Source organism: Polypterus senegalus, chromosome 15 (assembly GCF_016835505.1).
Source record: "Polypterus senegalus isolate Bchr_013 chromosome 15, ASM1683550v1, whole genome shotgun sequence".
Lineage (NCBI taxonomy): Eukaryota > Metazoa > Chordata > Cladistia > Polypteriformes > Polypteridae > Polypterus > Polypterus senegalus.
The window spans coordinates 71732241-71757114 of NC_053168.1; the positions used below are offsets into that span (position 1 = coordinate 71732241).

The 24874-nt window shown below is 38.0% G+C and overlaps 1 protein-coding gene across 2 annotated transcripts in view; it reads left to right on the forward strand.

The window, feature by feature from the left end:
- Window positions 1–13906: 13906 nt before the first annotated feature.
- The window catches only part of cdk14 (cyclin-dependent kinase 14), an 891964-nt gene continuing 880996 nt past the window's right edge, over window positions 13907–24874 (forward strand). For both annotated transcript variants that reach the window (XM_039736967.1, XM_039736966.1), the window contains exon 1: window positions 13907–14436. In XM_039736967.1, coding sequence (XP_039592901.1) covers window positions 14343–14436 — 94 coding nt within the window. In that variant the 5' untranslated portion in view covers window positions 13907–14342. The remainder of the gene's footprint in view (window positions 14437–24874) is intronic.

Here is a 24874-nt window from a genome sequence, read left to right on the forward strand (position 1 = left end):
CATAAGGCTCAGTACATTTCATGTGTAAGCTGCAGGGTTTGGAAAAATATCACTCATGAATGAAAAAAGTAAAATCATCTGATTTATATCCACAAATACTTCAAAAATAATTTTCAGACTGTCCTTCTGTGATGACATCAGACACAGCAGTTGAAATTTATGAGGCAATAACAAAAATAAACATAAACATTACACCGATAATAATTTCTAGGAAGATAAACAGATAATTTACAATTTATAATTCAATCTGAATGCGTTCTTGTTCTGCGCACAAAACATTCCCACCTATTACTTGTACACTACACTGGTTCTAGTTTTCACAGCGTAATTATATTAAACTAATAATTAGAGCACGGCTTATCAGTGCATCTATACTAAATTCTTGTTTAGTTGAAGCTTATAAATAATAATATGTGAAAAATGATTGCTGTTTCTCTATATATGAATACAGCTATGCAAAATTTATCTTAATTTTTCTCTATATATTCTTTTAATTTTCTATTTAAATAGGTTAACATATCCAGATATGTTGGAGGGTGGCAAATTGAAGCACCGCCCCGAACGGCATGAACTGTAGCTACGCCACTGCTTTTCCTTACTTAAAAACCAGAGTGCACATTATGATCTCAAGATGCCAGCCTGCTTATGATTCCAAGGATTAACACAATAACAGTGGGAGGTTGAGCTTTGAGTTACAAGTTCTCGAATCTGTGGAAGGGTTTGCCTGCTACTATAAGAGGTGCTCCTTCAGTCTCTTGTTTTTACATCCAGGCTGAAGACTCACTACTTACTTACTCACTACATACCCTGAGTTAAACTGCTAATTAGTTCTGCATGCTCCATCTTTGCTGTTAGTCATTAGTATAAAAGTAATATGAAATTTATAAACTGTTACTAACCTCTCCTATTTTGTTTCTTTTCTCAGGATCCTCAACTGCCAAGTACTTTGTCGGCCATGGAAAAATCATCAGAGATAAAGAAGCACTGGAATCCTAAGGTAGAAGGGTCCTTTCATCAGATTGGCAGGCCTGCACTGACTCACCTGTAGAATGGGAGACGGTGGCTTGTTGGCTGAGGTCTCCAGGGCTCTGTGCCTGGCTTGTTTGGCTCCTTTTCTGCAATCTGACAATGGTTCTGCAATTAGCTGACGGCCAGATATTGTTGTTTTTCATTTATGTTAATTAGTTTCTACTTTGTTTTTGATGTATTGTAATATATCTGTATTCTTGTCTATGATAGTTCTGTATTTAGTGAGTGGTATAATCCATTCTTGCAATTTGCCTTGAGAGTTGTTATGGTGCTCCTCGCCTGCACTTGGTGAGGAGCTCTGCGCAAGAGGAAAGTAGTTTTTACTATTGTATTTCTGAGGTGGCCATCTAGCTCTGTGAAGAGGATTACTTGTGTTCTTTTTTGGGTATTGTATTTTTTGACACCCATTGTAGGCCCAACCTACCTGGAAGTGAGTCTCTCTCTATGAATTGCGTTTATTAAGATTTTCTTCCATTTTTTTCCCCTACAAGTGTGTTTGTTTCGGGAGTTGCTTGTTTTTTTATGGAATCAAAGGCGATAGGGTTGTCAAAAGGTAGCCTGTAAAAGTCATTCCTTGTGTGATTTTGGGTTACATAAGAAATGCATTGTTGCTGTTGTTGTCAGAATGAAAAATTGTTGGGACTCCTGAGTTTTCTGGTCATCTGTTAACTTGTTTTGCATCTCTTTACTGTTTGGCAGCCAACTAGGGCAGCAAACGGTTAGGCAAGTCAAACATAATTAAGACAAAAGAATTATTGTAAATTAGCAGCAGTAACTGGTTACTAATGAAGAAGGTGGCTGGAATGAAAACCTGCAGCTACTGTGGCCCTCCAGGATCTGAGTCTAACAACTCTGCTATACACTCACAAATACAATAAAATTAGTACACAAAGTAATGTGTAACGAAAACACACACGTGACGGCAAACGCAAAAATACCATGCAATGTATAGTAGTACTAGCAGCAATAGCAATATTATGGTGTAAGTAGAGTACTGAGAAATTTTTACTTAAATGTTGTGAGATGCACATGATGGAGAGTAGAACTAAGGGAAATTGGTGGCGCAAACCCGGACACCCCGTGTATTGCCTTATCCAAAAAACCTAACAAAAATGAGAGCTCAGTTGTGCAACTGAAAAAGGCACAACAGTTGTCTTCCTAGCTTTCTTGAATAAATTGGCTTTCTCATGCAGGTCTGGGTTGGTAAACTTATTCATGTGGGACTGCATTCTTTAGACTTCTGGGAGGCTTTGATTTTATATCTTTCCCACTGGAAGAGGGATGGATTGGCTGATGGTAGGTGTGGATTAGGTGCCGTCACTTTTCAGAGATACAGAGGAGAAAAGAAATGGCATTGTTCGAGATGGCGCCCACTCCTGCCACAAAGGGGTATTGCATATCTTGTCTGAGCCTGGATGTTGATTCTCAGGTGCACTTGTGTGACAATGTCCAGACTATATGGAATATACTGACAACTTCCGAAACATTGATAAATAAAAATGCACTAAAAGAGATACAGTAGCTCCATTTTTTTAATAGAAAACACAAATACTCTTACCAGACATTCACATATGGTGATTATGAGAGGGTGCTTAATAAACAGAGAGACAAGATTTTAAATTAAACATGCTGGTCACAATTTACCAAATCAGTTTAAATCCATTTTTTTATATACTGAAGTGTTAATAAATCAGTCAATGACCTGGTCTTGAGGTGATGGTCCTTCATTCAAAATGAAGATTAGTGAACTAAACTCCAAGGAGGTGAAACCAGAAGGAGAGGACTTTCAAGTCTCTTTTTGGGTTGTGCCCTGGTGCCAGTTGTCCTTTGTGAGTATGGCTCTGCTGGACACTTGGCACAGCTGCTTCCCTCTCATGGATGTGTGCCAGACAGCAAACTTAAAATTGCTTCCTGTAAAGAACTGAACAGGCTTTGAAGTATTCCAGATCGTGAGGTTTTTCTTGTGCTGCCTGTTAGTTTTAAGTGAAGAACCTGAGTGATTTGTAATAGGATACCAAAAGTATTAAATGCTCTATTGAAGTTTCAGGGCTTGTAAAGACCAGAAATCAGGACAAATCATGTGAAACATTTTTCACTGTTAATAAAACCAATACAGAATCAGAGAATGAAATGGACAATTTTTAAGAAAAATTATAAAAAAATAGGTTGTTTATGTGTTCACATCCTGTATAATGGGAGCTGTAACTGTGCTCAAATTTAACCATTTACATTCCAAATCATTCACAGAGATATTTTTCTCCACCTGACATCAATAGAAGTGATTACAATTAGCCTTGTTGGATTTCCCTGAAGGTTTTTTGGTTGTATTATGCAGTGATAACCTTAGACTTAATCTAACAGGATATATGTGACCTTATTGCTGAGAAGTATAGATCAGGAGAAGATTATAAGGGGATTTTGAAGGCATTACACATATCGAGGCACATTTTGAAGATCATCATTAAATGCAAACAATACAGCACTACCAGTCAATTGCAAAGATCCGTCCATAACAGGTGACCAGACAAGGAGAACGCACATCATGTAGGCTACCAGGAGCACAATGGCAATCTTAAAGGAGTCTAAGGAATTTATGTTAGTAAGTGGCCAATCAATGCATATTACATCCATTTCTCATAATTGGCATAGGTCTGAACTATAAGGAAGGATGATCAGATGCAGCCTGTTTTTCTAAAAAAAGAAAATATAAGCCTATATAAATAAGAAGCCACTGATTATTCTCTGGTTATGTCAGCATTTGTGTACAATTTACATATAGTAATACTGCTCCATTTTTGTTCTGTCTCTCTCTCTCTCTCTCTCTTTCTCTGACTCTCTCTATCTCACACACACACACACACACACTCACCTGTTGGACAGGATAAGGGGCAACAATATACCTTTTAAGCAGTTTCATTATCATAAAGCTATATATGCATAGTAAAGATAAATTGAAAGTCATACATAAATGGGAGAAAAAAAAGAGCTGTGCACCTAATATTATCTTTTAGAATTATAATTAAATATATTTACCGTACCTTGGTTTCTGCATGCCATTTGAAGATTGATTATGTTGTTGTCCAAAATTACAGTAATATAATTTAGAAATTATACACAGGAATAATGACTCTGTAGGCTATGGAAAAAAACCCACACAGAATGTAGTAGGCCACATGTAGGTGATGTTAAGGGAAAAACTATCATATGATTTCAGTGGGCATCTGTCATTAAATAACTACGTCTGCGCTACAGCCTGCCTGACTGATTAATCAGGTTCCAGATCTGATCAGCCAATAATGGGGATCAGTAACCTAACTGGCAGAAGTGATGCTGATCAGGGTCGATGAAGTGTCAGCATTTTCAGTAAGGGAGGTCATCAAAATGCATTGGATCGCGGTGTGATCCTCAAAGTGAAGGTAAGTGCAGCTGAGAAAGTTCCTGATTTCATACAGTAAGTAAACCTTATTTGTTCTTTGTGCTGGCGAATCCCAAACAGGTTTTGTAAAAGAACTGAGTGGGCTGCATAAACATGTGCATCTGTCTCTGTTGTTTTTGTCAGAATTGAAAAAAACTGTCACAAGTACAGCACCTGATCTTTAACTGTTATTCCGTTTGCATGACAAATTTATAATATGTTATGGTAGATGCACGTTATCATTAACAATTTCTGAAAGGCAGAAACTACTTGGTGGCTGCGCAGCTCACAGCCTGCAATTCTGAACAAGCTTAGTTTTACTCAGGAGTTTGAGGAATTGGAGATGTTGAAGTATTTTAGTGCTTAGACTATATGAAACATTAGAAATGATTGCTCTACCAATAATAAAGACCCTATTAATAATAGGATTTTCCAAGGCTGTCAGATTATATAAAAATGTGGTTTGAATACTCAAATTAAAAAAAAGTAAATCTTTGAATATATATGAAAGTAGGCTACATGAATGTTTGTATTTAACATGCATTTGAATGCTTTATTATTATTAATAGTTAATTATTATTTATAATTAATAATAAGAATATGTCCATTAAGTCCGTGTGCAATTTAAAATAGTTGTAACTTTGCAAGTATATGTGATAGAGAGAATTCATAAAAAGGATTAGAAAGTTTTATTTTTGCCATATCTGGGGAACTGAAAATCCACATGAGTCTTTTGAACATGAAAGAGATTCTCCTAAAGTTGATGTGTGGCGTGCTTTGGTAAAAAATTGAATCGTAGCGCCATTCTTTTTAGAAGGGCGTGTTGCTAATGGTGATAGCTACTTAGAAATCTTGCAAAATTAGTTTATTCCTCAACTTGAACAATTAGGACTGATAGAGAATACAGTAATTCAACAAGAGGGTGTGCCTTGTCACTTTGCTTTGCATCTTGCAAGTTTCGACATGAGAAATTCCCTAACAGAAGGATTGGAAGCGGTGGACTATTTTCTTCGCCTCCATATTCGCCAGATTTGACTCCATTGGATTTCTTTTTATGGGGACATGTGAAAACTAATGTTTATTCAACCAAACCTCGATCTTTAGAAGACTTGCGAGCTAGGATAATTGATGAGATGGCTAGTATTACTGAAAATTAACTTGAAAATGTTTTCTGAGAACTACAGAATAGTATTACCCTTTGTATTAGTAATGATGGTGGACATGTTGAAAATTAACAAGAAGAATAAAAAATTTAAGTGTTTCTTCTTTCTAATCCTTTTTATAGATTCCTTCTATCACATATACTTACAAAGTTACAACTATTTTAAATTGCACACAGACTTTATGGACACCCTGTTTTGCATTTTTGCGTCCAGTATGTTTAATGAAATATGGAGCGCTAATGACTTGTGCACTTCAGCCTTCATTTAAAATAAATCACCCATCACAAAAATGGGATTTTCTCTGCATGGAATGGGAAATGTTCAAAGAGAAATTTGAAACCATAACACTTTACATGCCTGTATGTATATGTGAAACTCATACAATATCGCTCCTGATTACTTCAACACATTAAAAACACTTGTTACTTTAGTTTCCCACACCTCATCCTGCCCTCCACTCCACTATTTGCCTTTCTGATGGTCTCTGTTCAGGCAAAGTGATATTAGTCTTATCCATCCTCATCAGTGCCAAGTGAGCAGGTGCTCACTGTTATTGGCAACATTTATGAGGGCAAGAAGAGAATTCTCGATGGTGCAAATGCAGAGAAGCTGTGTTTCCTGCTATATAACAGCCATGTAATGAAATGGTAGTATTAGTATGACTATGTTACTCATATTAGCTGCCCTTTACAATAGTTGAGTTTTATTGTTTTATTTATTGTTTTGTAAACAACACAAAAATTTTAAATATAGTATTGTTTCACAATTTTGAATACTGTCTTAAATTATACGGACATAGTTTAATTCAGTTGTATTGTTATGGTTATATATACTGTTATTATTTAATTTTCTGAATAATTGTTAATTGACATTTTTGTACGTAGTTAAAACAATTTAATTTGCATGCATGTTTTGTTATAAAATATAAAACATTTATTCAAATATTTTTGTACTTCATTTTATTTTGTTGGTCCCAGGATGACTGGCTATTTATCGGTCACTAATATCGCTTATCACATCTCATAGATTCTTTTTATTGGAATTGCTATTGATGGCAAATATTTTTTGATCAGTTCGGCTCTATTCTGCATGTGATTAATAATAAGTTGCATTTATAGAGCGCCTTTCACAAACCCAAGGCTGCTTTACATACAGAGTAAAAAAAATCACAGAGAAGACAAAAAGTCGTAGAACAGGAAAGGTTTAAATTGAGATTTATAGGTGTTGAAAGAGGAGCAATCTCTGAGAGACTGAGGAAGAGAGTTCCAGAGTTGAGGGGCCATAGCACTGAAGGACCTGCCTCCCAGTGTAGAGAGTCTGGTGTGTGGGACAGTAAGGAGATTACTGCGCGAGGACCTGAGAGAGCAACAAGGAGTGTAAGAAACTAGGAGCTGAGTGAGGTAGAGAGGGGCAAGGTTATGTAGGGCTTTTAAGTTGAGAAGCCGAATCTTGAATTTAATCCTTGATGGCACCGGTAACCAGTGAAGTTGGGAGAGAACAGGGGAGATGTGAGTAAAACACTTTCAGTTTGTTTGCCAGCAATGCCTATAAAAGTATGTTTTGATTACACATGACATATGAAAATAATATGAATGGAGTATTCATGTGCTGTTGGTGCACATTTTGAATCACTGGAGATGCAAACAGATCAGATGATTATAGAGCATACTGACAGCTCTGCCGCTATATCAGACACTTGGCACTAGTTTGTGCAGAAAATCCATGATACCAACCATGGCAGAATGTAACCATTGAAGAAAATGAACTATACACACAAAAGTACATTCTAAAAAAATTTTTTTTTTAAAGGCACGTTATGGTTCTTTACTGGGTTGTGTGGATCCTTGTAAAAGCTATCGCTTGACAAAGCACTATTTCATTCTGGAAAGGGTTCTTTGCATATGATGTTGGTTCTGTGTACTTTGAAAAATACTGAACATGGTAGGCTACATGGTAGGCTGCCTTTCAGGAAACCGATAGATGAAAAATCTGGACTTAGCCTGTGTTACTGTATGCACCATGAGTTCTTTTAATATCAGGAACCCATTGGGATTTAACAAATCTGTTGCAATCTTTACATGGAAAAATGTACTGTATGGACCGGTTACAGGTTTAAAAAAATAAAGGTTCTCCCTTAAACCTTAATGTGGATGGGTCGTTTGTGAATCAAACATGGTTCCCCTATGAAGCCACAACACTTCTCTTGTGAAAAGAATGTAGATAAATGCCATCAACTCAAAGAGGGACAGGCAAGTTTGATCTACCACGTGAACATCACTGAGAGAATAAAACTGAATAATAAAAAAAACAAGCACTAACTATTACACGTATTTAATTTATACCGGGTGGTATTGACTCAAATCAAATGTATGTTTTTATATAATAATAATATTAATAATAATAGCAGCTCAATACTCAAAGCACCCGGTCTCAAACCCAGGACCTTTGGGTTATAAGGCAGTGGTTCTTACTTCTGCACCATTCAAGAACACGTATAAACTCCCTGTCGATTGACAGTTGAGCTTGGATTTTTAACTCATTGACAGCAACACGTAAATCAAATGTTTTTTTTCTTTGGTTATATTCTTGAATAAAATTGCATGTGTTTATTTGATATTTGGACTAAAGTCTTCACACATTATATACTTCATGTCATTATTAGTATAACATGGAAAAAGTTTGTGCTTTAAGTATGTGTTCAGTATTTCTTGCTCGGCATTTCCTTTCATCCTACACTTACCCAGATCTTTGTAGACAAAGAACACACATCAAATCCATGTATTCCAAATAACGATATACTGTATTATTTACCCTATACAACTTCAGGAACCTCACACACAGATAAGGAGCCTTGGCTTGAGCTGGGAGAACTTTTTGCTTGTGAGCTGGGCTCCGTCAAGACAAGGGATGGGACAGCAGGCTGCTTGCTGCTTGTGCTGATCGACATATTTACAAAACAAAAGACGCTGACAGAGAGGTGCGAAGGGATTTAAGGTTGGCCAGAATTACGAGTTTTTTCGTAGGCTTCAGGAATTCTGGTGTTATGGGCTGGTAATGCCAGTGTGGCACATTACCACAGGGCACCTGTGGAAAGTGTACAACACTCCATCCATGGCTTGCTGCGAGCAGATGAACAATCAGGAAACTCACCTCAAGAAAGCAGTACCAAGAATTTGTGACAAAATGTATTGTTTCCAGTTTACTTTTGTTATCACAAGCATTCCTCAGAAACATTTGTTTTCATGTTTGGACCTGGCCCCATCACCTGCATTTTAAGACAAGAGAAGAGGCAAGGTTTTTTTTTTTGAATGTATAAATAATGCTTTACTTTAGAATACAATTTTATGTGGCAAATAATTATAAACTATGACAGTTAAGAAATAATATTAACTTGAAAAATACCAAACTAATCCTGTAAAGGCCTCACCTAGTTAAAGTACTGAGGCATCCCGTACTGATGGCAAACTCTTTAGCCACCTAGAAACAACAATTCAGCCCAAATGTCCCAGGGTATCCCAGAACATGCATCCTTGACTTTCTTTTTAGTTTCGCTGACAGTTTTATTCTCAACTGGCAGCACTGTTTTTTGATGATGTAGTAAAACAGATGGTATCAGCATTTGAGAAGCATGCAGAAATAAATGCTTATTTTTTTTCATTCTTAAATAAAAAACATTTGATGTATCATCAGCTGGCACATTTGGTATGACCATGTCTTATCAATTGGACTGAAATTGTGTGAGTTATGTTTTTTGGCTTGTTATAAATCCTTTTTTTTGTGTGATGTTAAAATAATGTTCTGTGCTCTTTAAAGGTTTCACTATTCTGTGTTGTTTGTGGGAGGAGTCTCAAAAGGTGGGACCACCCTGATGTCAGCACTCCTGAACTCTCCCTAAGTGTATTTAATACCAGTGATGGGCATTTTGATTCAGTTTATGAACTGATTCTTTTGAACTACCTATTTAAGAGATTAAATTCTTTTGATTCATTTGATTCACTTTTAGGGATTGCTTCTACTCTGGTTCCAAACCCATTCTCATTTCATCACAAGTCAGTCAGAGAGTCAGTCAGTCATTATCCAGCCGGCAGTAAGTCGAACCCGTTTCCAGTGAGAGTTGGACTCCGCCAGGGCTGCCCTTTGTCACCGATTCTGTTCATAACTTTTATGGACAGAATTTCTAGGCGCAGCCAGGGTGTTGAAGGGGTCCGGTTTGGTGGACTCAGGATTGGGTAACTGCTTTTTGCAGATGATGTTGTCCTGTTTGCTTCATCAGGCCGTGATCTTCAGCTCTCTCTGGATCGGTTCGCAGCTGAGTGTGAAGCGGCTGATGAGAATCAGCATCCGAGACCATGGTCCTCAGCCGGAAAAGGGTGGAATGCCCTCTCAGGGGAGAGATCCTACCCCAAGTGGAGGAGTTCAAGTATCTCGGGGTCTTGTTCACGAGTGAGGGAAGAATGGAGCGTGAGATCGACAGGCGGATCGGTGCAGCATCCGCAGTGATGCGGGCTCTGCATCGGTCTGTCGTGGTGAAAAAGGAGCTGAGCCGTAAGGCAAAGCTCTCAATTTACCAGTCGATCTACCTTCCTACCCTCACCTATGGTCATGAGCTATGGGTAGTGACCGAAAGAACGAGATCGCGAATACAAGCGGCTGAAATGAGTTTCCTCCGCAGGGTGTCTGGGCTTTCCCTTAAAGATAGGGTGAGAAGCTCAGTCATCCGGGAGGGGCTCAGAGTAGAGCCACTGCTCCTCCGCATCGAGAGGAGTCAGATGAGGTGGCTCGGGCATCTGATCAGGATGCCTCCTGGACGCCTCCCTGGTGAGGTGTTCCGGGCACGTCCAACCGGGAGGAGGCCCCGGGAAGACCCAGGACACGCTGGAGGGACTATGTCTCCCGGCTGGCCTGGGAACGCCTTGGGATTCTCCCGGAAGAGCTGGAAGAAGTGGCCGGGAGAGGGAAGTCTGGGCCTCTCTGCTTAAGCTGCTGCCCCCGCGACCCGTTCTCGGATAAGCGGAAGAGAATGGATGGATGGATGGAAAAATGGTTATTCAAAAATAAAAATATCGAATCGTTCACAAATCGCCCATCACTAATTTAAACTAAAGGAGACAGCAGACGGGTAGGAATTATGTATTGTTAGTATCGTTTTTATGATTGGATATTTCTGCTTTTTTGATTATTCTTTGCTTGTTTTAAGAATTCTGATTACTGGACTGTGCATTGGGACTTTGCTTGCTTAGAATTATCTTTTAGGTAACACTTTTTGCTTCTTTTTGAACATTTGTGGAATTTCTGCTTAATATTTATTTATTTATAAGGATTCCTTGCTTAGTGCATCTCTTCATCCAAAGTGTTTTACGATGTCCTTCTTTGAGAGGCACTTTGATATATCAGACATTTAAGTTTATTTTTGGGGGTTAAATCCTTTTTAGTCCTGAAAAGCCTGAGGTAGGCCAGTGGAGTTGGATTAAGCCTGTTGGGGTTATGCCTTAACCTGGCAGGAGAAGGAGGCTTGGCCCAGTCAGTGAAGCCTTTATGGGTTTACGATTACTTGAGGTGAACAAAATGAGAGGGTGGCTAGAAGCAAAGTGATGGTGATCTAATTAGAGTACTTAGGCTGTTAATGGAGAAGAAGGTAAACAAATGTAGTCTAGTTTGTTGCAAGCCATGGATTTAGTGAACAATATACCTAAATATTATCAGACCACCATATCTCCCCACCAAAATACAAAGTACTTGCACAAGTTCATCAAAAGATGACCAACTTCATCAAAAGATTGTAAAGTCAGGAAACCAGGTTACAAAGGCTGGTAGACATGCCTATTCTTGATAAACCTAAGCCATTTACATGCTGGAAAGACAGTGAACAGAAGATAGACAGGATGCAAGATTTTGTATGTTTAAGACTAAATGTGTATTAAGTATGAATGGTGGCCTGAAGATTTCTTATGTATGCCCAAAATGCAGAGTAGCACTGGTGGACACTTGAATCTGTTCTCAATAGGGACACCACTTTGTAGGTTTATGGCATAGCTCCAAGGCCACGGTCTACAGAAAAAAATTAACTGTAGCCATATTTGAAGATTTATTTTTGAGAGAACCAAAAGGGGATAGTTTTTGGTGGGACATCTGAAAGGAAAGTAGGTCAGCTGCTCTTTATCACAATTTATGGATCTGAGGTCCTTAATACAAGAAGACTCTCAATGCCTATAGGTGATTATGTTCTGCTAAGGTAAGGCATTGTACTGTATTTTTTCCAGCGTATGTTTACCTTTTTTCCTGAAATGAATGCTTTCTGTTTTTAAGCATTCTCTGTCCATGTCCGCACTGAACTTTGCTCAGTCGTCTGAACTATTGAAGACATAGAGAGAATTATACTTCCTCATGGGATTGTTTGACTGTCAGGAACCTACATTTTAAGTAACAGCTAAGGACAGAACTGTAGTACTGTCAAATGTCATGCCTGAAGAACTGCAGAATTATTTATGTGGCAGGACTGAGACTGACATAGACTGGTTACAGGCTCTGAAGAGCAATACATTGTTATTCTATAGATGCACTGAAATGGACTGGGACTACTTCCTACTTCCCTGCAAGCTCATTCAATTTACATAAGTGCACCACTCTCTCAACAATATTTGTGTCTCAGGTAGTCATTCTTTGTATTTGTATTTGTTCACCTTGCATCACTTGAATTTTATGCACATTTTCAATAGTTTATACCCTATCAATGTGTTCTGTGGCATGATCTAAAGTTATTTGTTGTGATTTTATTACTCACATTACTGCATGCATAAAATTAAACAATGCATCATGGTAGCACTGTAGTTCGTCCTACGACGTCACAAGCTGGATTCTTATCCTTCCTATACAATGTCTGTGTGAAGTTTGAGTTTTACTACAGGCACTGCAGTTTTGCTCTTGTCTCACAAAGATGTTTATGTTAGTTGAAGACCACCTCTAAACTTCCTTGGTATGTGTTACCAGTATAGGCTTCTGCCCACAATGGCTCTGGATTGAATGAGAAAATATGCATATTTGCATTTGTGTGTTTGTGGGGCCTTCCTGCATTGTTGGGAATTAAAATAATCAGGGCGTTATATTTTTATTTTTTTCTACATGCTCTTGTGAATATGAAGAATGAGGTAACCAGAAAGAGCATTGACTGTTACATGGATGTTGCAGTGTGGTCGCTGTAATTGGCTTCATTCACCTGTCTGTTATCTTTTTTGAGTGACCTTAACTGTAAGGATTGATTGCTCTGCTCCTCATGGCACCTTCACCCCTTGGGTATTATTGTATTATAACTGGTTGGAGCTTATTGTTAGACACAACTAGAGAGAAGCCACTGCTTTATATTTAAAGAGCACTCTTTGTAACGCGTTCCCCCAGGACGAGCTGCAAGTTGTATGGAGTATGTACTGAATGTACTTAGTATGCTTTTCGTACATGGATTGAAAACAGGAAAAAAAAAGATGTGGCGGCATCGACTAACATAAGGAACACTGACTGACGACTTGCAGACTACGAGCTGCTTTGATCCCCAAGGACGAGAGGAGATCCGATCTCACTTTTGGAAGAAACAGCAGCGGGCAGACCACAGAAGCTCCCAAAGCGCAAAAACGCCCACACAACGTCTACCCAAACAGACAGCGAGGCAAGGAATCTCCGTTCATCTACACACTGCCCTACCGATTAATCCAGAAGAACGGATACGGGCAGAAAGTCGTTCAATTTATAAAGGCATAAAGATGCCGCTTCCTCCAGTTACCCGTGCATTCGGTCGCTCCCAATCTCCCGTTATTTGCGTGCGGTTTTCTGATCACACGCCTCGCCCTAGTGGCACCGAACTATTACACGAGGTTTGCCTCTCAGTCATCTCTAAAGCGTAAGCCTATGAGAAAATGAAGGAAAGCAAAAATGTGACGCTGAATAGTTGCATGCAGCATTGAGGAACTGCCAGTAATATGTCTCTCCATAGCAAAGCCATGTTTTCATTCTCAAAATTAGAATATAAACTGTATTTTACGTGCAAGTATATACTACTAAAAAACAAAGATGAACCATCTAAAAACCATTGCTCTTTGCTAACACGATCCCTTTGGGGAAGTTACCGCATCTCTTTTAGACAACTGATGAGAGATTGAACAATCCCTGCTTACTTTGTGACAGACAGACGCAACGCCCTCTTGCGGACTTTATTTACTTTAACCATCCAATCGTTAGGGATGGAGGGCGGGAACTATCAGGGAAGCGCGTGTGTTTTTTTTCCCCAGGAGAATCCCAAAAATGACATCCAGGCTAAAGCGGAGAAGGCAGGCTGCAAGAGCTGCTGATGTGCAGACCATTCTCTAGCAGTTTTTTTTTTCGTTGAACGAGTTGTAAAGTTTTAATCGCTGACTGGTTTTGTGTTAGAAACGCTGCTTTTTTAGGAGGAATTAAAAAAACAAAAGATGAATCGTGCAGGTTCGGAAACGTGAGGAAAAGTAAGAGGATCGATGCATCTTTGGAACGTGTATTGTTTGCAAAATACATTTCCTGTGTTTGACAGCCAAAGAAAGAGAGGAGGAGGAGTAGAAAAAAAGAAGACTCTCGCTTTCAAAGTTATAATTGTGGATAATCACATTTCTTTAAAAAATATTTTTCTTTAAAAAATTGCTTAGAACCGGATCTGTTTCTGAAAGTGTCCTCTTCAGTTTTGCTTCTAACTATTTTAAAGGAAGGTTACAGTACAAATGTGCGACTTGATGCCATCAACACAGCCTACCGAAAAAATTGGCAAAATGAAAAAACTGAGAAGAACTTTATCGGAGAGTTTTAGCCGAATTGGTAAGTATATCCGATTATTACATCTTTTTGTAGAATGTTACCGGCTTCATGCGAACGAAGACTTCTAACAAAGCGATGAATATCGTTATCAGCCACATTGAGCGCAATGCCAGACAGTCCCATGTTAAGTTTACTTGATGACTGCAGACTTTAGTTAAATATTTACTTATATTTTATGTGCTATATCGCATCCTGTTCCGATCATGAAAATATATTTTTAATCAAACTCAGATTAAGAATTTAAATCATACTTTATTTTTAGGTGTCTACTTAAAACTGTGTTTAGTGTTTTGCCATCAAAGCCTAAACTAAGTGTTATAGAGAAAAGTCTTTCAGAATCATTACAGTTACATTTTCCTCATTTATTTCTAAAGCGTCAAGTAAAAGGATAATGAGGTACGTTTATTATAGGGCGGCAGCAAGAATTAGCCACTGTTTCAGTTGTGTGTTTTTGCATCAGGTTTACTTAACGTGAAGCTCTGTTTGTCGTATATAGCGCCTTTCATATCAGGCATTTGCGTGTGTCAGTGTATTTGACTATCATACAGACTTCTGTTACAAAAGAACCAATGTACACTGTTGAGTATCACACTAGGTTAGCCTATAAATAAAAATGTGTCAGGCCACTTCCACAAGTATTCTCATTCCATTTTATATCAGGAAACCATAACACGAACAGCTAATCTCTTTGCACTCTTGCTTAACTCATATAATGATAAGTTATAGGCAAAAGCTTATATCTCACTGTTTTCTCAGCTCACTTATTTGAAGTTTATGTTCGCGAGCCCAAGGCAGGAACCAACTCTGGTCAGACGCCAATCCGTCGTAGCACACTGAACCACACACCCACTCGGGGCCAGTTTGGTGTTGCCAGTTAACGTGTCCTGCACGATCTTGTGTTGTATATACTGGTGCAAATGCTTGTGCAGAGGACGGGAGAAAGTGCAAACAGATTAGAAATCAGTTCTCGTGGAAATGGGAGGCAATCGTAACAACAATGCGTTGCTTTGCAGATCTCTCTGTCGGTCTGTATGACTTACAAGGATCTATCTATCTATCTATCTATCTATCTATCTATCTATCTATCTATCTATCTATCTATCTATCTATCTATCTATCTTATCTATCTTATTTCTGTCTGGTCTTGTGTCATCTTGTCAATAAACAGTGGATTAATGGAGGGAGGGTGAAGCGGAAAGGGAAATTATTCCGCTAATAGCTCATCGCTGAAGGACCGCTATAATGAATAAAGAGGTAGCAAAACATCGAAAAATAAACAACGCTAAAGAACATAACCCACCTGATAAAAGTTGCGTAAAACGTAGGAATAATGAAACTATCATATAGATCTAAATTACAGTAATTTAGAAAGTCAATTAAAGTGACACTTATACGGCAAATTGGCATTTATGCCGGGGTGGCGATGTAATGTTTGTTTGGAAATATAAATACATTATAGCCAAACGAAATGGAAGACGATTTTCCAATAATGCAGTTACGCTTCACGCATTTGGAATTGCTGCTGAGGCGAAGTTCTGTGAATTAAAACGAGCGCTAAGCATTTCTGTGTTTGAACTAGTTGACTTCACAGCCTTTTTCTTTTCTTTGTCGGTGACAACTAAATTATGGATTTGAAGAATTTGGAGGAAAACTTTGAAGAGTCGTGAATTATGATCTCAGTGTCTGAGTAGGTGTTGATGTTTGAGTGCTGTTCGATTTGAACTCTTCGTTTCCAAACTTTCCTTGTCCTTATCTGCCCTTTTTCTTTATTCCTTCCTGAACTGCACTCTGAGCTTAACCTATGTCTGCTGCAAGTCGATACATCATTTTATTGGACAGTATTGTTTATCACAGTATAATACGTTTGTAGAAGCAGTAATCCATGAATTATTTACAAATTTAGTATGTTGTCAGAAGTGTATATTTAGCTGGTTAATACTCAAATAATAGATGCAGTATTTCTGCCACCAAGCTAGTTGTCATAGAAATGTGCCTGTGATTACAGGTACCTGATCTGTGATCAGCACATTACTGCAAATCATTTTTTACGTTCTAAATTCATTTTAAAAGGCCAATGAATAAACTACCTGAAAGCTATATGTAATCAAGAGGAAAACATATGATGGCTGCGTTTTTCTTTATTTTGTGCTGTTTCCATGTTTATGATCAATGTTAGACGAGGCGACAGGATAGTATTACTTATTACAACTGCTGCCCACTGTTATTACTTCTGGCTTCAGCTTAATAAAGTGTATTTTATTCGAATTGTGATAACGGAAGGTTATAGTTACAGCTGGTATACTGCAATAGTATTTTTTTTAACTCATTTGTGCATTGCTTTCACATTTCCCATGTAAATAAAATACTTATAGGATAACATTTGAAAAAAAATCATAAAATAAAAGTATTAAAGAGAAACACAGAATGCTAAATTGGACTGAGATGGAAATACTCAGACCCAACATAAATATACCCATAAATGTTTAAAGTGGAGGTCTTCGTTAATGTGATTAATGAATGAGTGCATCAAAGGATATAAATGACATGATCAGGTCAGGTAAAGCACTGACTGCTATAGCTGGCACCTTAGAGAGAACACCTAATATGTGAACCAAACCTCCTGTGTCCATACATTGATTCTTATCAGTGACATGGACTCATTTGAAGCAGTGATAAATGTTAGAAGGACAGTATTAGTATGGGAGGCCTCTGCAATGATTGATCTGATAGGGTAATGACCGTGACACTCTAGAGTATTTTTTCTGAATTCTTCCAAACTTTTTTTTTTTTTTTACAAATTTAGGAAATTGCACAGACAATTAAATAAACAATCACTGTAGTGAATACATTGTTTTCACCATCATTTTTTTATGGTAAGGAACGCTGCCGTTAAGGAACATGGTCCCATTTGTTTAATCTATATAAGCCTTTTTAAAGTGCAGCCTAGCATCGAATTACATATTTTAATATAAAGGCCATTTATCCTTCTACTTATTCATTCAGTAGACCTGGTTTATCCTCGTTCTTATGTATGATGGGGAGTCTTAGCCAGTCCTTTGTAGCTAGTAGTGCAACACATAAGCAGACCTGGAAAGTGGACAGTCAGTCCTGAGGTAATAATTGTTTGTTAAAAAATAGGTTTATTTTTAAGAGCACTTGACCTAATCAAGAAGCTATTACTGCGTTTTAGAAAGCAATTGATAATCAGGTACCATTCACATCACAATGTCACATCCTTGTTTTATTTCTGTTATTTTACAGTGGAGATCTTTGTACAAGAAAACAAATGCCAGTTTCTCACTTTAAAATGTGCTCGCTTACCTTCCTCTTCCTCTTAATTTTTTTTCCCACTTCTGCATGGGGTTGATGTTTTATATGATTCGGAGTGTTTTTTATCAGTTTTTCATAACTGCCTCTATCCCAGTTGGTGACCTGAGGTGGTTAGTCTGTAATATTCTGTAATATTTAAGATTTTCTTTACTTTTTCATTATTTGCTGTATTCATATTATTATGTTTTTATTTGTTACTGCATAATCATCATTTTTGCTCCACTGTAGTGTCCTTTTTAACATTTTCAGCCAGGGTTGCTTTGTACAAAGTCTTTCTTCCACTGTTACAGAACATGGTTTTGACTTCCAATTAAAATAATTTGATGTGTTAAGAATATTGATGTCCCTACATACAGCTGTGCTTTTAGCAGAATATAATGCAGACCAAAATTTTATTGTACGGAGTGAAATTTAAGAATCAAAATGTATTTTGTCTTATGAGCTGCACTTGGAGCACAAATATGGTCAAAAAGCACAAAGTCATTATCTCTCTACAGCAAAATCTACAAGAGAGATTTTTCTCTAAATCAATAGGCTTCTAGCAGTCTACAGTGCTAACAACCAGGACAGGTTTCATGTGGATTGACAGATCCATTTTTATGCTATTATGCCAACAGAATTATATCCTGACACACAGACAGACAGCACTTTGGGAATGGAAAATTCATGTTTTAGTGGTGGCTAAAATGTGCAAAACCATACATCTAACTATAAATATATATACACTGTATATTTTAGTGTGATGAGTAAGACAAAAAATAGTTGCGGTGCAAATGGACAAACCCCATTTAATTTGAAAAAAAAAAAAAAAACTAAACAAAAACACAAACATGATGGTGTTTTTATTTTTCTTGTGGAAACACTGTTCCACCATTTCCCACATGCACAGCACAGTCCAAAGCACATTAAGCACAATAAAAGCATCAAGCACTTTGTCTTTGCCTTCTCTTCTGTTCTCTCTCTCTCTCTCTCGCTCTCTATCTCCTGCCTCCACTTATCCTAACAAGTGTTGTCCTCTCCGTCTTGACTCTGCCTCCTGGATCAGAGACGATGGGCTCCTTTTAGTCTTCACCAGGATGTAGTCCTGGTGGCCTGTTATTGTAGCCTGAAAGCACTTTCAGGTGAGGCAGAAGCCTGACAAACTAATGCTTCACAGTCCCTGCAGCACCCCCTGGCGGCACGCACGAAACCCAACAGGGCTGATTTACAGAACTCCAATTTCCATGATGCCCTGTGGGAAAGCATGGCACCGCTGCAACCCGGGGGGGCTGTCATCTAACATTCCGGGGGAGATAATGCTCTGTATGTGTTCTCTCCCCTGGTCCTTACATGAAATAGGTGTCCTTGTCACTGGCCGTCCACCACTATCTATCTATCTATCTATCTATCTATCTATCTATCTATCTATCTATCTATCTATCTATCTATCTATCTATCTATCTATCTATACACAAAAAGTTAGATCTATGTTCAAAAAGTTTCCGCACTTTTGTATTTTCGTTGGAAACTGTGAAGGTAGGAGTAGTAATTGGGCATTAAAAAGTTGGTATGACGCTAGGAAAATTGCATCGCAAAGGAAGGCAAGTATATAGAAGAGTGATGTAATTTGTTTTTATAAATTCTTTATAAATAGAGTTCAAAAAATTGCAGAAACTTTTTGAACGTCCCTCGTATATATACATACGCACCCACACACACATACATATATATGATCAAGACCTTCCGAACCCCACCTTACTAATCCACACCTAACCCCCCCTTACAACCTCGCCCTCCATCCCCACCCTTCGCCAGGTATATGTTGCCTTTGATTCCTGTATGTCTAGTCATTTTCCTCTAATGATGAGACCTGTCAGGTTGTTGAAAGCTTAGGAATAAAAAACTATTTATGCGGATCTGGACGATCTGGATGACTTTGATTTATGCAGGGACGATTCCAGTTCGGCGCAAAGGCAATTCTTCATGTCGTCAGTTCGCATACTTCTCGATGGTCCGGGATTTTTCAGCTGATTTTCTATGTAATAAACTTAATAAGTTATAGCATAATGAAAATTGCATAATTAGATCTGGACCATATATATATATATATATATATATATATATATATATATATATATATATATATATATATATATATATATATTGTGGAGGACTGCCGGCTTTGTGCTCCGGCCCTCATCCCCAGGCCGCCAGGAGGAGCTCTCCCGACAGCAGGATCGTGCCCCGAGTTCCAGCAGGGCCTTATGGATTATGTAGTATTTTTACACAGCCCTGCTGGATACCTTGGGGGCCACCAGGAGTCGCTGTGGGGGGACTTATGGGCTTTTTTCTGCCTTATGACCAGGGAGTATGTCACGGTCATGTGATGGGAAGGAACGACGTGCTCCCGGGTTGAAGTAAAGGACTGATTGCCCTGACCTAGAATGAATAAGGAACTGTGGACTGTTGGGACAGGAACACCTCCGGGACAGGGGCTATAAAAGGGCGGTGCCTCAGTCCAGACAATGAGCTGAGCTGGGAGGTAGAGGAGCAAGTGTCTGGGTGAGGAGGAGAGTTTATTGTTGGAGAGAATAGTGTTGTTTTGAATGAGTAGTGTGGAGGATGCTTTGTGCACATTGTTATTAAACAATAAAAAGTCTTGGACTTTTACCTGGTGTCTGGAGTTGTACCTGAGGGTTCAAGGGAGCACTAGCGCCCCACTATATATATATATATATATATATATATATATATATATATATATATATATATATATATATATATATATATATATATATACACATACATACACACACACATACATACAGTATATATTCAGACTGAGTTTATATATATATGTATATTTTGAAGTTATCATGTCAATGATATTGCATCCTGGCTCTTGACACACAAACACACACGCACACACAGACATCATCGTGACAGTTGTCAAACTATGTTCAGGGATGCCTAAAATTCAAAATTATGTTGAAAATTCAAAGATAATATTTTTGACTTTAGTGTAATGCTTTCCCTGTATAGAAATTCAAACTGGAGTGTAGTAAAATACGAGGACTATATGAAGGGAAAGTAAAAATTCTTGTCATGCAGCCTTTGAAAGAAACACAATTTTGAACTGTAAAAACGTGTTCATTTCAAAACTAAAATGTTTTATACTTTTTGTGAAAATGTTTCTTTAAAGAAGATTACATGAATGTGCTATCACTGTTTCTAAAACAAACTTTTGGGAAAGAGTTGCTAAGGCTGTTTGTGTTTAGATGCACTGATATCAGGGAATTGGAAATACTGTATAAAATATTTGACAGGAAGCTAATTTTGTGTGGCTTGTGACAACAGTGGGCTTCAGTTTGCCAACATTAAGAGGTTTCCCCTAACATTGAAGTGATTGTGCCTTAAACTGTGTGCTTAAAAATGTTGGCTGGGACCTAGTGGCATATTTGTCATGGACAGTAATTCTTTGTTAGGTTCTGACATTAAGTGATTAATTTTGCTTTGTCTAGGTAACACTCTGTCCTCAATTACTTGCATTATGACTATTATTCTAGCCTTTAGCAGCAATATTATGAAGAGGCATGTTGTAAATAACAGACTTATGAAAAGATTTAAGTTTTAAAATTGACGTTATGCTGTTTTTTTAACTCACTCAAAATCTCCCTTTTCTTTCCATATCAGCATAGTTTTGCATTTTATGATGTATGTATTCTTTTTGGTTCCTGTTCTGTGCCTTTCTTAAAAGGAAGATGCACTGATTGGAATCTTTGAGAATATCTATCAGACTTGCCAGTTATATTTTCTAAAATGATTTCATTGTTCAGAAGGCCTTCCACAATGTCATTTTTCATGTCAACAGTGATTTGCTTTCAGCCTAACTCAGCATGCATTGAATAAGCCCAGTTGTGCTAAGTAAACAGCTAAATTGGTTCTGCATCAGCTTCTGAGGTCAAAGACCAAAGCAAGAAAGAAGTAGCAGCTCATGAAAACAACACTCAGATTCATTGGCTACAAAATCCTGCATTTCAGAATGTAGTTGGAATCTTTACATCCATCTTGCTTCTAACAGTTTTTAGATCCTTTCATTCTTATTAGGATCACACAGCCAAGGAGCAAATCTGTCAATATTCATTCCTTCTTTATTTAGATTAAATATTTATTTATCTATTTAGCCTGTTGGGTAGCCCTAGAATGCTGCTTAAAAAGGACAATTCTTTGCCTTCTTGTAGTAATCAATGCATATTTTGTACTTTATTATGCTATTTACTGTACAGTAATTATGAATCATACTTTATAGAGAAAGCAGTGAATTAAATTAATCTCAGAGGATAAAATGAAAAAGCAGTGCAATGCTGTGTTGCAGGGAAAATTCAAATGAAAGAGTATAAAGAATCTGCATTATGAAATGATGAGAAGCAAAGCACTGTAAAAGTAAAACAATATGCAGACTTTGTTTATATAGTGCTATCCTTGTTGTGCACCATCTCATTCTTCTTTACCTGGGCAGGTTGAAATTTTAAAAGACTAAAAAAACATTTTCTGATTTTGCACTAATGTTGAGGGAAGTACTTGACCAAGGACAAAGGATTAACCAGAGACAGACATTAAGCCTACAACCTTATTAATTTTAGTCCATCGCCTTAAACACACAGTTTAGAAATGATGAAGTAACATTGCAAGGTTGTATTTTGAACACTGTGAAGAAGATGGGCTCCTTCTTAACAGCATGTAGTCCATCCAATGTCCATTAGTTATACCCATTTATTCCGGATCGGTGTTTTTGAAGGCAGAGCATGTTTCAAGCCAACCAACTATGGACAGGACCTCAACTCAACTCAAGGCACAGTCACTCACACACACTACAACAGGGCAAATTTAGAATCACTAGCAAAAATAAACACATACATCTGTGGAATGTGGTAAGAATCAAGGGAAAAAATTGTGGAGTTTTATTGGTAATGGGTAAAGAGAGATTGTTTTAGAGAAGTGTGTGGGGCTTTATATAAACTTTAGTTGCTACTATTATAATTAACTTAACTCTTATTTACAGTACTAGAAAATGGCATTATTACGTTTTGTATCTCACAGTTTTTCTATACTCACACCCTACTATATTCTATCAAAATTCCATCTGAAGAAATTTTAGAGATAGCGTTACATATTTTAAGTCTTCTTTAAATCTTTTAGAAAAATCTCTGAATTATAATGTAGCTTCTAAGCAAGCCACTGTGGACAATGTGTACATGCTTGTTCATATGCAAAAAGCTCATGCAAGGACTACAAATAAGTTTTGAAGTCAAGTTAAGCTTATTATAATGTGCAGATTTGTTTGACCTGGCGCATCACAAACATTAACAATGCTTTTACAAATGGCATGTAGCAGAGCCATAGGCACAACTAGTAGGTATATGTATATACAGGCGAATTTCTCGTTATATGTATATACAGCCCCTGCGAATTTCTCGTATCTAGAACAAACTTCCCCATTGAAAATAATGGAAATCCAGTTAATCCGTTCCGCACCCCCAAAAATATCAACATAAAAATCAATTTTCCTAACAAATAACACTGATAAATAATACATTAAAGTGGAACCTCGGTTTGCAAGTAACTTGGTTTACGAGTGTTTTGCAAGACAAGCTAAATTTTTAAATTAATTTTGACTTGATAAAACGAGCGATGTCTTGCAATACAAGTAGTATGGATACACTTTGTCTGCTGAGCGTCATGTGAGCATAACTGAGCTGATGGTTCTTCTCTCTCGTGCATCTCTCTCTCCTTATCTCTCTCGCTTGCGCACGCGTCTCTCTCTCTCTCTCTCATATCTCTCTCGCTTGCTCACGCGCCTCTCTCTCTCCTTATCTCTCTCGCTTGTGCATGCGTCTCTCTCTCTCTCTCTCCTTATCTCTCTTGCTCGTGTCTCTCTCTTTCTCTTTATCTCTCTCGCTTGCTCACGCGCGCCTCTCTCTCTCCTTATCTCGCTCGCTTGCTTGCGCGCGCGCCTCTCTCTCTCCTCTTGAGGGCAATCGTCTCCTATTCTCCGTCTGCATGTCCGCGATATTTTTGGATACGCTTATACAGCAAACTGCTACAGCAAAACAATGAAATCACAAGTGCACAAACGCATAGATCCTCACATTACGGGAGAACAAGGAACACTGAGTGAGCTGATGGGCTGGCAGAGTCAGCTTGGGTGAATCCCCGAGGCGGATCGGAAAACGCATAACCACAGCCTAGCTCGTGGCTTGTTATGCGAGCCAATGCTCGTATTTAGATCCAAATTTTTCGCACATACTTTCCTCTTATGTTGAATTTCTCGTATACAGAGGTGATCGTATCTAGAGGTTCCACTGTATATATATATATATATATATATATAGTAGCAAAATACCCACACTTCGCAGCAGAGAAGTAGTGTGTTGAAGAAGTTATGAAAAAGAAAAGGGAACATTTTAAAAATAACGTAACATGATTGTCAATGTAATTGTTTTGTCACTGTTATGAGTGTTGCTGTCATCAAGGATTTGGTTATCATTATTTCTTTCAATCAGGTTCGTATTTGGAGGATGTGTTGTGTTCAAGTTACATTCCGTGTTTGTCAATCGTTGCAAAGATAACAGGTTTCATTCATCGAAGTGTTCACCACCCAAATCGCTACTTGTGAATCTAAGATGTTTAACAGGCATTCCCGGTATTAACTTGTGGATTTGCCTGCGAATATTTAGCAGCAGCGTGTCTATGAACTTGTGGAATTGCCTGCGAGTATTTAGCGACAGCGTCTCTATGAACTTGTGGATTTGCCTGTGAGTATTTAGCGGCAGCATCTCTATTAAGTTGTGGATTTGCCTGCGAGTATTTAGCAAACAGCATGTCTATTAACTTGTGGATTTTTCTGAGAGTATTTTGGCGGCAGCGTCACAAAGTTTTTTCCGTCTAGCTGCATCAGAAAATGTACTTTTTTACTGTTTTCTCACAACTTGGATTGCTGCTGTCATAATCGGTTTGAGTTTCATGGTTTGTTTCAATTACGTTAGTATTTGCCGGACTTGTGTTGAAGTGACATTCAGCATCTGTCAAGCGTTGTAAGCATACAACCGGCTTCATCTATAACTTCGCA